Source organism: Sceloporus occidentalis, unplaced genomic scaffold, assembly GCF_023333645.1.
Source record: "Sceloporus occidentalis isolate IW3139 unplaced genomic scaffold, rSceOcc1.0.p SCAF_2, whole genome shotgun sequence".
Taxonomy (NCBI): Eukaryota; Metazoa; Chordata; class Lepidosauria; order Squamata; family Phrynosomatidae; genus Sceloporus; species Sceloporus occidentalis.
In genome coordinates, this window is record NW_028316982.1 from 191037263 (window position 1) to 191052851 (window position 15589).

At 37.7% G+C, this 15589-nt stretch overlaps 1 protein-coding gene across 9 annotated transcripts in view; it reads right to left on the reverse strand.

Moving 5' to 3' along the window:
* Nucleotides 1-15589, reverse strand: part of LOC149319486 (dystrophin-like) — a 1434671-nt gene that overhangs the window by 362439 nt on the left and 1056643 nt on the right. For all 9 annotated transcript variants that reach the window (XM_089511816.1, XM_089511819.1, XM_089511811.1 and 6 more), the window contains one exon: nucleotides 9913-10030. In XM_089511816.1, the coding sequence (XP_089367942.1) occupies nucleotides 9913-10030 (118 nt within the window). The remainder of the gene's footprint in view (nucleotides 1-9912; nucleotides 10031-15589) is intronic.

Sequence of the window (15589 nt, forward strand, 5' to 3'; positions counted from 1 at the left end):
AAGGCTTAATAACTGTATTGCTCCTCTGCACTGTATTGCCTCCTAAACAATGTGGAAAATGGGGGAGTTGAGAATTTTCAAAGTAATATCAAAATTTCTCCACTTACACTCCCCTTCCCTACAAACTCCATCTAGCTCTCTTTGACACTGTTTGGGAGGAAAGTGATCTATGCCTAAGGATGTTGCTCTGCTACACTCCTGTAATGCCATCACATAAACAAGGCTTAGGACATATCACAGCAGCAACAACTCAGCAATAACTCAGAAGGAAATGTTAATGAATTTGAATCAGTCTTCATTACATCTGAAGCACTAAGGTTGCTACAATAAATTAGTATAATAACCAAATTTTGGGTCACCCCCTTATAATTATACATACACATTCAAATGAAACATAATACACCAGCATTTTCTTAACATGAATCTAATAACAAAGAGTTGCATAGATTGTGAAACACAAACGTTTGATTGTAATCAGGTGTATATTACATTTGATTACAAAATTAGTATAGAGTATATGTATCTCTGTTCCAAACTATTACTGCAAGGGCAAGTTCACGTTTTGTACAATATAGAATTTTCTGCTTCATAAAATGTTCCCATTTATAAAGTTATATCTACATATCATTGTCTCATGAAGCATTATTTCATAATCAGGCTCATCACTTGATAGGAAGAAGGCTAGAATGAGATGAGAAAGAATCTTATGAGATAACGAATCTGTGACAATGGCATCATTATGAGTAATAATGTGATAGTATAGATTATTGTAAACTAGCAACTTTTAAAATCCATTACACTCATTTTGCTGAGAGTATTTAATTTCTACACTAAGAAAAAGATCTGAAGATAACTCTCTAATGTAGAAAGCCTTTCTCCCCAAATGTATAATAAAGCAGTCATCTATTGAGAACTTTTAAGACATGTCTTCAGTTTTCCTCTAGATGTTATTGGGTGCTCTCTGGTTTTTGTCTTTCCTGCATTTTATGTCTAGTCACAAATCTCAGATTCTGGTTAAAGTTTCTTTATTTAGTGAGCTAGCAATTTATAAGCCAACAATATTTGTCTAGCAGGTGGCACCAATGAGAAATAATAAGGGTATCCACTAACCGGGCAAGGAAATATATCTCCATCGATGAATCATCTATATTATTTTTCTTAAATTTATATTCTAAATAAACATCTTAATTTTTATTTAATTCTGGTTTTTGACTCCTCAGCCAGCAGGCTAACAGCCAGATTTCCCTGGAGCTGAATGCTTTTCTCTTGATCATTTCTTGGTATACTGAGTTTTAAAACACCACTGTCTTATAAACAAGGCTGATAGTGGGTCTTTTGATACACTCTAGGTTCATCTAGTTGTATGTCCTTAGCTGTGACTGAATATATGCACTTACTCTTGATAGTGCTGTGTAGATGGATCACATATGCACTCAGATGCCTATCTGAACACCAATTGTCCAAAGTGCATTAATCAAGTGAGGCATGCATTCGGATGAACTTGCCTCAACAAAATTATGTCACCAATATACATAGGTGAAGCACAGACCTGGTTAATTTTCTAAGTGCAAGGCTTTCCCTTATTGCCTGACAGTTGACTCCTTGAGAACAAGTTCACATCATTTTTAAGGGTCTGAAAACCAAAGGGGGCATGCTTTTCACAGGGGCTACATGATTTTTCAAAAGGTCTACTTGTTTTAGTGCAGCCAAAGCCCAAAGTAAATCCAACTTTGGTGGAAGCAAAGTTCTCAGAGAATTTATCTATTTCACATTTCCAAGACAAAATGCATCTTGTCCTAAGAAATCAACAAATTTGGAAGGCTTGTTATTTGGGGAAAATAAAACACCTTTAAAAGGAGAGAAAGAAAAAGAAAACAGTTGAAATGCCTTCTAATGAAAATGTGTGTATACTCAAGTAAGGAAATTCATATTTACTTCTCTGTTGGGGAAAATGTGTACAAATCTATGTTATAATTTGGCAAAATGTGGGAAGCGGAAAAAAAAGTCTTGCAACCTGACATAAATGAAGGCTGAGACAAGAATGCTGGTGGGATTCTGAGAAGCCCAACAAAAATTGAGACAGAATTTTTCAAATTCCTACCCAGATGTCAAGTTTTGGACAGTATCACATTAGTAGCTTCTTTTGCTGGAACTTATCCCACATTTTTGCCTCCTTTCTCTTGGGAACAGAGTGACCAGGCACCCCCCTTTTCCAGGACATGTCCTACCTTTCAGCCTTCTTTCCAGGAGGAATTCCAAAATGTCCTCCATTGTGAGCATGTCTAAGAAGCATGAATTTATATTTATAGTAACGTTTTCAGCTTTTGTTTGTCCTACATTTTTCTTGGATGGTCTACATTTTGAGGTGTCTTGTCCTCCTTTGCAGTAATGACATCTGTTCACCCTGATGGAGAGGCATCACCTCCTTTCTGGTGGGAAATGGTGGGAGATCATTTGGCAGGAAATTCTTTTCATTCACACAAAACCTCAGCGAATGACCTCCTTTCCTACTTCTGTGGTGACAGCATTTGCAGTGCGATAAATCAATTCTACTTTAATCCCAATTTTGGGTGGTCTGTAGGTGGGCTTTAGGAATTGCTTTCCCTTTGCTTGCCAGTGATCAGAGACAAAGGATCCAACCTTAGAGGAACCAAAGGAGTTCCTGAGTGGAGCAGACAAGATTAATAGCTGGTAAATTAATCACTTTCATCTGCCAATGATTAGTCTCTTCTGAATCAGGATGTTTTCCCCCAACCAAGGAGGCAGGGAAGATTATTTTTAAAACAAAGACTCCTTTTAATTTATATTTCTTTGGAGAATCTCTCTTTCTCTCTCTCTCTCAATGCCAAATTGGGCACACACTGGGTACTGGACAGGCAGTGCCAAATCCTGCATGTTATGATGTATTAGTGTGAATAAAGGCTGTAATGCTATAAAGATTACAAAGGTGTGATAAAGAAGAGAGTAGTCCTGATTGCACAATGCTTTTGAAAAGAATGCAATTTTAGTGGGAGAACAGCCTGGTGTGATAAAGTCGTTGGCCTTAATGGGGGCAGTTTGACATTGTTTGTCTGACTGTACATTTAATACACTCAGAACAGCATTTGACATGCTTGAACATTCTGCTCCTGTGCTTCTTCACTCAGAAAAAGTTTTCTCAGTCAGATTCCAACCCTCCACCCATTTTGAACACAAATAGATAATACAATGGATCAGAGATAATATCGGAGATACACACTAACCACATAAAGATATTTGAACTCTATATTTGGCTCTTTTCAAAGGAGAGAGAGATGTGAAGACATCTGATCTACCCTGTCAGAAGCATGTATATCTATCTCCATACTGTTCCATGGTTCTGTCTTCCAAACTATATGGAGACTGGCTAGGAAGCATAAGACATGTTACCCTGCCCATTGTACAATGTCCAAAACAGCTCCAAAAAGAGCAAGAAGTAGACATCTAAAGAGATCTCACTGAATAGAAACTGACATTACACAAGTGAATACTACCTTATGATAAAACAAATGTTTGCATCTAGTAAAAAGAAACAGAGGCACATCCCCATCCCACCTCATGAAATTAGGTTGCAATTCTATATGCTAAGAATAGGAATCTTGTGCCCCTCTGGATGTTTCCAGATCTTAGTTTCCAGCAGCCCTACCAAGCATGGTGATGAATTCTGGGAGTTGCAGTCTGAGAACATTTAGAAGGTTGTATGACTCCTATATATGGAGACTTGCCAAGGTGTAAGGTCTATTTGTGTAAATCATAGAGACTACAAAGAAGAAGTCTTTATATTGAGTTAATTTTACAAATATTCCTTTTAATAAGAATAGTCCCCCCTTTTTATGCTGCAAGGGACTAACACAGCTCTTTCTTTGAATTCCTAACATAAGCTAATGTAACATCCAACTACAGTGAGAATTTATTATAAATACAGTCAGCCCTCCTCATAGGTGGGCTTGACTTCTGCGGCTTTGAGTTTACATAGAAAGCAAGCCCCAGCAAAAGTAAGGGGACATGTACCCGCGCCTTGTGCCCCGCATGCTGCTGCGAGCATGCAACCCATTATTTTCTATGGGGCTATGCTCTTTTCCACATACGCTGGGGGGAGGGTCTGGAATGGATCCCCTGTGTATGGGGAGGGAGGACTGTACTAAATCAATAGTCTACATTTATGAGAAAACATTAAACCATGTTTCCTTTGTTTCTCAATTACACAGGAATATACCTAAATATTTTCAGAGCATTTCAATTGTCAGGAGTTGTGACAATGCCATATGGATGGTACTGTGACAGCAGTAATGCTTATTTTATTAAGATTTTGTGATCAACAGCACTTTAAATCATGATGGTGACTTAACAGATCTTTTTGCATAAGCGCATTGAAGATTTCTCTATAAAGCTGTCAAGCAAAGCAAGGTTTTCAATAAAAGCACTTTTATTACTATATTACTGCATTGAGACATATACACTAAAATGCTTAGCTGCATATTTGAGCCAAAGTTCTTTTAGCAGTCTCTTCCAATGTCTTGCTATACCTGCTTGGATGAAAATGATGGATTTATTATGTAATAAGCTATTTTAGTGTGGGCGAATATAATGCAATAAGATCCAGAAAGATCCATAGCATGTACCTTTGAAAAATTTAGTGGAAGGAGTATGTTTTGCCTCTTTCTGGATTCTATTACATCCTACTCCCACAACTGTATAGAAATGCTTTATAACCTCAGGCTTTAATATCACTCTGTACTACGTGTGAAGAAGTGAGTTTATATCCATGAAAAGTTCATGCTAAAATAAAAACCAGTTAGTCTTAAAGATGCTCCCACACTCCTTTTCTCCACCTCCCTCTCCCTTCCTCCTTTTTGTGCGATTAAGTAATCTCAAATCCATGTGAAATGGAAGAGCAAAGGCAGGCCTATTGCTGAACATAATAATAACAAAAATAATGACCTTAGAGGATTTTATAAATTCAACCTAGATTAGGAGGAAATCAAAATAGTTAAAGATTCCCCATACCTTAAATCAATTATTCATCAGAATAAGACTAGGCTTGGGAAGGGCAGCTCAAAGGACTGGACAAAATCTTAAAGTGTAAAGATATACAACTGTGCACTAAAGTCAAACTGTCCAAGCCATGATATTCCCTATCACCATGTATGGATGTGAGAGCCAGACAGTGAAGAAAATGGACAGAAAGAAGATAAACTCTTTTGAGATGTGGTGCTGGAAAAGAGTGCTGAGGATACCACAGACAGCAAAAAATAAAATAAAATAAATATCCAAACAAATGGGTCCTTGAACACATCAAGCATGAAATCTCCTTGGAAGCCAAGATGACAAGACTGAGGCTGTCAAATTTTGGCCACATCATGCAAAGGCATGGCTCATTAGAAAAGGCTGGGAAAGATACGAAGGTAGCAGAAAGAGAGGAGGACTGCATGGCAGATGGCTAGACTCAAATAGGGAGGCCATGGGCCTGAACCTACAGGACCTGAGCAGAGCAGTAGAGAATAGGGGGTCTTGGAGATCTCTCATCCACAGGTTAACCCTGAGTTGAGGTTGACGCAAAGGCAGTTAAGAACAACAAAATGTTCGTAAGGAAAATATCAACGTCAAAAAATGAAGGGACCTGTGTTGATTTAAAACAATTTCTAGAACTTTTCATCTCTTCCAGGACTTTATAGGTTTTGCCAGCGCAAGACTAAGGGACCTCAAAATAATTTTGATTGCAATAGGATAGCTAATACAGTACAGTGTTGCTGGGAACTTCCACTCCAGCTGCTTGGGACTTGCTGCCAAAGGCAAAAGAGATATGAGATTCCATGCAGGTCAACAGACCATGTCATAGTCCATCCTCAATAAAAATTCCTGAGACTTCAATCCTGTGAACACTGCCTCTACTACACTGCTCAACATTTTCTAAGAAACATAGTTTTCCCAATACATATTATATTTTCTAGAGAAAATTTGAGAGATATACCAGGATTTTTCCAAATCATAACATATTAAAATTGATTATTGTTCTGTTGTTCTGTTGTATTGTTTTGTTATTTGACCCTTCGGTCAGTTTTAACCTGTATGGTTTTAATTCTTTGTTAGATTTAATACCTTTTTAAGGGGGGGAGGGTACCAGGGATTTGATATGTTGTATATTTTTAACTTGTTAGCCGCCCCGATTGTTCTCAGAGGGGCGGGATACAAATAATAATAATAATAATAATAATAATAATAATAATAATAAACCCATGGGTTACCTTTTATAAAAGAAAAAAAATTAATATAAGTATTAAATGATGTTAACTATGTGCTGTTGTTTTTTCTGCATAAAAATCCTGTAATGCATAAGATGAAACTTCTTCCCTCCCTGTTCCACAACATGTTTGTTTCAGATAGAAAGAGAAAACTGATTTTGTACTCAGACAATTGAATTTTTCACTAGTATTTATCTGTTAAAGGTAATTCCTGTGAGAAAGAACAAGGGTACGTAATTAAAGTTTCATGGTCTAAATGCAATTGCTAGTCTCAACAAGGGAAGGTCTATTCTAGGTGGGACTGGCAATTGGATTTAGACCCTTCTGTGCCAGGCTTCCCATGCTATCTTCTATGATAAGGAAAATATCTATCAGATACAAAAGAAAATATTTCTTTTTACAGATGAGAAAGAGAAACCACTCCACATTAATAAGTACTTTAAATTACTATTCAAACATTTATGTGTAAAATATGGTATTCTTATAAATTGTGTATCTAGAGAAGCTTGATATATACAAGGGAAGTTGGAACACTGTTATTTCTCTTATTTTTGATATTTAGCTATAGATTTAGATATGTTTAAGGACATTAACCAAACGTATTTTATGAGAGAGGATTCTTTATTTAATATTAAAATATTTATCCTAGTATTTTGGTGCTCATTGAATCATTCAGTTGGAAGAGGTCTCATGGTCATCAAACCTGCTGCTCAGTGTAGGACATCAAGCTAAAGCATCTCCAGCAGAGCCTCTTTTATGAAGACGTCCAGAGAAAGAGACTTAACCACATCTCTAGGTAATGAGTTCCAATGTCAAACCACTCTTAATGTCAAAAAGCACCCTCAAAATTTACCATCCTGTAACTTAAAGATCATGACCACGCACACCCACACCCACAGCAGAGTGCACGATTCCACAGCCTGCTGGAGTGTAACTCCCATCAGTCCCAGACAACATAGCCAATGGTGATGGCTGATAAAAATTGCTAAGAAGTTACACAACCACTGAAAACAAGTAAAAGTAAAAAAAAAAAAAAAGAAAGAAAAAGAAAAAAAGAAAGTGAACAAAAATGAAACACCTTGATCAAATTGTGGTTTTAGATCCCATCTTTACATCTATCATCTGAGTTTCACTTCATCACAAAATCAGAAGAGAGTTTCACTCCATCACAAAATAGGAAGAAGACCTGACTAGATTCTACATTTCCTCTGTGGACTCATGTTCCTTACCATTTAGGCTACTGCATTGTCCGATTGCATTTTTATTGCCAAAATATGGCACTGAGGAGGGTGGTCGAAAGTAATAAAAGAATGTGCAATAAAGCCATTAGAGAATGTGAACACAAAGCACATGCACAGTATCACTATGCATAGTTAATGGCACAAGAGATTCCGAAGTGGCTCGGGAAAAGAAGAGTATCATATAAAGATGAAATTTGTGATATGAACTTAATAGTTACTGCTAAATGAATGGGCCATAGAAGCAAGTTGAGGCTAACAATAGATTGCAATTAAGATACTTTGCAGATTATTGGTCTCTTCCACCTCAGACTTTAGAATAGGAAGAGATCAGTTGTGAAGAAAGCTTAAATGAGGGCAAATCAGCAGCAAGTTATGAATTTGCTTCTTAAAAAAAAACTAAGATAGACAACTAGCAAATAATGTGTTTTTAGAAAGTAAACACAACTGTGTAAGGCAAAACAAACATATTTTAAGGAAAGAAAAATCTAACTAGTTTGCTAAGATTTTTCAAATTTATCAGAACTGTGAGGCCAATAGTTTTCATAGAGGGAATGCAGTAATGATGCATTATATATAGACATTTCACTTGTTAGTCTGATTCCCATTTAATAAATAGTTCCAGTGACAACCTTTGGTACATATTAAGAAAAATAACCCACAAATCTAAATTATAGCATCATTTAGATAAATATAGTAGCTTTTTCCTTTAAAAAATGTCACACTCACATAGTTAGCATATGATTTCATTAAGCTTCCAACACAGATTAATTACTCTTGTGACTGCTGTTTGGAAATTAATGCATGACAAAGAAAAATAGCTCACCCTAGTAGAACTTTCATCAGCCAAGGCCTCCAAAGAACAAACACTTAGAGAATATTTCATTAAATTTAAGAGGCAGAGAGTCACAGCAGTATGGATTTTCAATTATAAACAAAAAACAATCATTAACTACTTTTCAAAACAATATTCTTCTTGATGATACTACATTAATTGCAAGACAACTGGCCAAATAATCTAAGTACCCAATCTCTGGTTATTGTACTCTTTACTCTCTCTCTCTCTCTCTAATTTTCAGCATCACAATAAATTCACTGCACAGAAATAACACATTAGTAAAGACACTGAGGGACATTTTCTCCATATTCCTGGTGGGTTTAAAAAATGAAATACATCTGATAGAGGCTGTGAAACTGCTTAGAACAGATGATAAAAACTTTCCCACATTCTTTTTTTGTTTGTTTAAATGCCTCTTGTACCATCTGCATGTAGTGGCCCCACTATAGCAGGACCTGGAGGGCAAAACATATCAGCCCCAGCATTCGAACTGATATCTGATCTTAGGGAACACCATTCATGGCTTTTGGCTTTCCTTCTTTTTACAGAAGAGTCAATGCATGTGTGAGATTTCAGAGAACTGAAATCAATATAGCCAAATGATATTATTTTTATTGTATGATTGTTATGACGATACTGTTATCCTTTAGTTTCTGAACCAGAGAAGTGATACGTCACAGTCAGAGGATGTATCCTCATATACTGCTAGTGTGGGCTATGAGTACTTTGACACTGTGCACTTGTGGTTGGAGGTTAACACAGTTTGACCAAAATTACATCAATCTTTCAGTATTTCTAGGTGCTATGCAAAGAGCTTGAGAGTCCATCTTCTACACCTTCTGTAAGGTTCCATGGACTTTTAATGCTATTTTGACACTAAAAATGATACAAAAATGTATACAAAGAAAGATAAACAGTTTTTCATTAATCTGAAACTGGGTTCAGACACATCTTAAAACTGGTTTTCAAATAAGGAAGACTATCAAGGCGTTGCAGGTAAAAACCCTCTAATCCATCCCTTGCACAGTGTAAATGTAAAATGTTGGCTATTATATACAAGATGTACTCCTCTTCACTACAGAGCTCTTTAGCAAAGAATTCTAAGTGCCTCACTAAACTACAAATCCCAGAAATGTATACTACATGGACAAAGGACATTTAAAGTAAACTTTAACTGCTGTGACTGTGTGATAGTGATAATACTTTTAATAAGCTGATATGAACTTCCTTAAATTGTCAGGCAATCACTAGGCTAAAAAAGCATGCTACAACACTCCATTTTGCTACTCCTTTAGGGGGAAAAACACATGGAGTGTGTACAGGGCATCAGTGAATATCAAGTGGAATAGCTGGCATGAACAGAGTTGCATTTGTGCTTCTTGGTCTCACTACAGCCCCATATGCTAAAGGCCAGGCCTTTCCTGAGGATCCCCCACCCAGGGGATGCTTTTGAGGGAGGGGGATAAAGTGGACTACTGTAGGGAAGAAGAGTCAGGAAAGCTTTACTATGTGAATGGCCTTGTGTTCAGTCATCTTTTAGGTAGATTCTGGTATCATGATAATATTCACTACTTACTCCGATCAGTAATGACTGTTCGAGCCTCTTGATTGCTGGTTTTATTTTTCAGATTCTGGGCTGCAGTTATTAACTCCTCCAGTTGTGGGCGCCTTTGTTCCAAGTCCTGTATTGTTGCCTAAAAGCATAAATATATATTTAAATATGACAGTTGATCTATGAATCACAAGGCTTCTTGAAAAGGACAGTATCTTCTCTTACGCATATTTCTGTGCCTTTTGTGGAAAAAGAAAACATAAAATTGTATAGTATCACATCTCTGTAAGCAAATAGATATTTATTATCACAGTCAAGAGGAATCAGTTAAATTAAATAAGGAACACAATGAAATTCCATTATTTTAAATTGTGGAATTGAAGTTACATATTCACACTTACAACAGCTCTCAACAGTTTTTTTGAACAACCCAGCAAGCAAAATAAAAACATAGTCTCATGTTGTGCAAAGTTATAGGATAAAGACAGGTGCACAGAAGGCAGCATTATGGTCCAGCATCAAGGGACCATAATGCTGCCTTCTGTGCATCTGTCTTTATTAAGACAGTCAACTACCTGAAAGACTGAAAGACTAACTTTGGCCCGATTTAAATGGGCCTTTTCATCACCCCCATCACGTGCTAGGGGTTGGCCGAGGACATAGCATCCATACCGGTCTCACTCCTAGTACGTGACGGAGACGTCAAAATGGCAGTGCCCTGTACACACGGGTGCTGCCATTTTGACGCGACAGATGTGTAGCGTCCGCACGTCCCGGCGCCTTTGTGACATCGCAAGTGTGCCATTGGCACCTTGCGGTGTCACAAAGGCGCCACAAGAAGAACCCGCTTGGAGCAGCGCGGTTTGTCCACTTCGGCTCCCTCGTGGAGCAAACCAGGATGGCAGGAGACCACCCTTTTTGGGCAGTCTGAATCCCACCTTTGTCAAGTACTAAGCTCAACTGAAAACCAACCAACTCTTTATAAATGAGACTGGACAACCCTCTGAAAGTGCAATAAAGATAAAATTATCCTGTTAGCAAGAAAATTAATGGCTATCAGTTGTACAAAAGTCATAAAATATGGGCAAACTTGATATCTATATTAAAGCTATTCTAGTTGCTCCAACAGCTTCATTCTAACTTCACAAGATATTCCCTTGGGTTGTGGCCAGCTTGTAGTTCACCACACTACACTCTTAGTGCTGCTATTCTACTTTAACTGCTCTGGATGTCTCTTGCTGAATTCTGAGATTTGCAGTCTAGGGAGGGGGATTTAGAAATAGCTCTTAGGTCTCACTGGACTACAAGCCTCAGAATGCCTCAGAAGGCAGCCAGAACAATTATAGTGGAATAGCAGCACTATAAGAGGGTAGTGAGGTGATGTGGCTAGTCTGCAAACCCCATTTTGGTAGATACTATTAAAAACATGACATCTAACATATATTATCAGTGCTTTGTACTGACAATAGATAGGAAGAAGAGAATAGTTGACAGTTTTTGTGATCATATACTGAGTAATTCTAACAGGACCTCATTTTTCTTTTAAAAAGAAAATAAATACAGTACTTGATACATCATGACCATGAAAGATTTCATTAAACAATTTCTGCTACAAATAAAGTGATTCATAGGATGTTGTATCCAACTTTTTAAACCTTGCAGCTGTTTCAGATCCTGAAACCTCATTCTGAAGGAACAGATTTTCTTGTTTTCTCCTCATTCTCTCTTTCATGAGCCTATACATTTAAGCAAACTAGCTTCTGGAAGCGACAAAATCATGAAATTATATGATCCAACAGCAAACACCTATTTGATTTTTTAAAAAATGTAAAAGTAATGCCACTGACTTTTAAGATATTTTACTTATCTGTAGATAGTCACTATTCAAGGGAAATCCAATTTTCAGGTTCCTAGCTTTTATAGGTTCTTTACACAAAGGTGTGGTTGAGATAATGGAACAAATGGCTGAAGTCAGCTACTGAATGTGAATAGAAAGGGCCAGCTAAGGAAGAAGGATGCGAAAAATATCAAAGTGAAGTAGATTTGTACATACGAAACAAGGGATTTATACCAATTTGGATATGCTAACTAAAGATACAAACATAATTGCCAGATGAGCATGAGAATCTCGCAATAAGACATACTGTACACACATTTTACAGGTGTTGGAAATGGCCACAGGTACCTTGGCTACAGTTTTTAGAGCCTTTGGTTCATTGTAGATTCATCAGTCTGCCTACTGATGAACCCTACACACCAGCTCACCAACCGAAAACCCCAAGAGAGAATTTTTATTGATCCAAATCAAGCATCCTGAAAGTGAGGATAGGGATCTCATATATCACCATCCCCAATATTCAATAAAGAGATCCTTTCCACCCTTTTGGATTTAGCCTTCGACCCAAACTGTCCCAACAAAATTGTGGCAAGAAACCACATAGCTCCCAAAGCAATTATGAGCTAACATTAACCTGTAAGTTTTTTTAAAAAAAGAAGTCAAAGAGAAAGGATGAGTGGGAAGAACTACCTCAAAAAGACTGGCTCATGGCATGGCCATTCTTCATTTATATCCCTCTCCAAACCTGCCCATCAGCTGACATCCCAGCCCTAAGAGATATATTTTACTACTTCAAGAAGTACTTTATCCAAAAACATGGTAGACAGATCATCTAGTTTGACCCTGCCTGTTTGCTATAGACAAGGTCCAACAACACTAATCATCAATTAATAATAATAATAATAATAATAATTTATTTCTATTATTTCTATTTCCCGCCTCTCCCTACAGATCAAGGTGGGATCACAAAAAAATTACATAAAATCATACAAATTCCAACTGTTAAAATTCTCTTAAAATAACCCTCCTATAACACAATAATACAATATAATATGATACAATATAAAAATTATATTCCAAGAGACAGAAAGAAATTTAATAGTACATAGTACATATTTATAAATCTCAAATATTTTTACTTAATACAAAATTCATGTGCTATCTGTCCAACAATGAGCCTTTACAGGAAGCTATGGCAACATCTGAACTGCAGAAATAATCCAGGTTCTCACCTTGTTCAGTGCTATGGAATTCTGGCAACTGTAGTTTTGTGTGACACTTAGACTTCTCCGTCAGTGAGTTACAGTGCCACAACAGACTACAAATCCCAAAATTACATAGCATTGATCCATGGCAGTTAAAGTGTCATCAGTCTTCTTCTCTTCTGCTTCTTCACTTCCTGGGATTGTACTTGGTCTGAGTAATTTTAAAACCATGCTGAATGCAGGGTTGCATTTTACATGGAACCCTCTCTCTCTTCAGGATCAACAACTATATCCCTCTTAACCTTTAACTTTCCACTATCCAACCTTCCAAATCTTCCTTTTCTGCAGCCTTGGATGATTGTTAAGATTGAAACACTTCGTGCATGATTGAGTGCTCCCTTGCACATTTCTAAAAACAAAACACACAGATCTTATTTGCTGAAAACTAGTCTCTTTTTGCTGGTATACACAGGTGGAAAGGTCACTACAGTTACTTGCCTCTTGCAAGCTGCCTTTTACCTATAATTTATCCACATTTTTAAAGAGATGCTGGCATTGCTTGTAGGAATCCAAATGCCCCTCCCTCCTTTTAGGGAAACAGTTTCCATGGCTGAGTGGGGATTCAAACCATAGTCTTCAGAGTCATAGTCCAATGCACAAACTATTACAACACAAACTTTAAAATTAGGATTACCATAAAAAATCTAATTTAGCATGTGCATGTAGATCTAACAGCTATTTATGAAAAAAAACCCATACACTCTACCACTTCGGTGACAGAAAATGTAGATGAAGGCATAAGTTGATTCCAAAATAGAACATAGGAGGTTATTTGGTTTGGAAACAGTGAATCATTTTTATGGGACAAAGACTACGCCATCAGTTACAGACTCCAACCCATATCATTTCCACCTAAACACCAGGAAGAATGTGCTGACAATAATAGCTGTTTTACAATGGAATAAACTACTCAGAAGGTAGTGGACTCTCTTTCTTTGGAGGTTTTCAAACAGACATTGGATAGTAATCTCTAAGGTATGCTTTAGCTGTAGATGCCTGCATCACAGGAGGTGGACCAGATGGCCCTTGCAGTTTCTTCCAATTCTATGATTCCGTGATACTATGAAATGTGGAAAAGTGAATGCTTCTTCAAGGGAAAGCAATCACATCTTAACTGAAAAATAAACTGAGAAGCTACTGAAATAAGCTTCCTAAATACAACATTATTGAAAACAGATTTTTAGAGTGTACAGTGGTGCCCCGGGTTACGAAATTAATTCGTTCCGGGGCGCCGTTCGTAACCCGAAAAGCCTTCGCAAGCCGAATCGCCATAGGCGCTAATGGGGAAAAGCCGCGATTCCGTGTGAAATCGCGCAGAAAAGCACCAAAAGTTTTTTCGTAACCCGAAAAAACTTTCGCAACCCGGAACAATAATTTCCTATGGGTTTTTTTCGTATCCTGAAAATTTCGTAACCTGGGTATTTCGTATCCCGAGGTACCACTGTATAGCAAAAAACCATGAGGACTATATAATGATAACATATTCATTTTCGTATATCAATGAATACACAGTTGGCCTGATGGAAAGCAAGGAGGCCATCTTTGGTGGAAAAGACTTGCAGGAAGCAGAAGAGGGGGGTCACTAGAGAGGTGGTGGCAGAGGGGAGGGCAGCGGGCAGGGCTGCCATCCTCCTTCTTCCTTCTTCCCTTCCAAAGACATCTCTGCCTGGAGCAGGGAAGCAGGAAAGTGGCTTCCAGGGTGCACTATCACACGGGGCGGGTGGGCAGAGAGATTGGAGCTCCCCCTCCTCATCAGATTAGTGGAAATCCTGCATTGACCCCTTAACAGCCTACCCACTCATCACTTTGTCCCTAATGGCAGCAGAGCCTCATGCACATGCCACCATTGGAGACAATGCAGGCTTGTTGTCTGCGGATACTCAAATCCGTGGATGGCAAGTCTCCAGATACAATGGGCGGACGTATTAGTAACCTTTTTTGGATGCTTAATTTAACTGACTTTAACCTTGCCAAATCAAGAGATATATCAGTCTAAAATGCAGAGATTCAACTTGATCACACCAGTAGGAAACCTTTTTGTTTTTAAAAAACATTGAGTGCTGCATTCATTTGACATAATCTGTCATAGACCCCATATACAGGTAATGTACAAAAGCTGGAATAAATAAAATTACTTCTCTTTGTACAGATGCCTATAATGCACATGGGGCAAGATCCAATTTTGCACTTCTGCTGAGAAAATGGCAGTATCTACTAGAACTGGGAATCTCCCTGTCCCAGTGTCTTGGGAATTGATAAATCTCCAAATTTTCTGGGGCTAATGGAGAAGAAGAAAATTCTGCAACAGCATAATCATGGATTTTGTCCTGGGGAACAGGGAGGATCAAGGTCAGATGCCAATGAATTATTTCCATTTGGCCAGAACACACACACACACACACACACACACACACACACACTGCTATTTGCAAGTAGTTATAGGTATTGTTAGATTTTGGTTATATAAACCTAGCATTGTTATAAGTTTTAACTCCAAAGATTGCAATCAAAGTTTTAGAACACATGGCTATGCCACACCTAAACTCTATCTGATTAACAACAACAGCAACAACAGTAACAATGATAATAATATAATCCC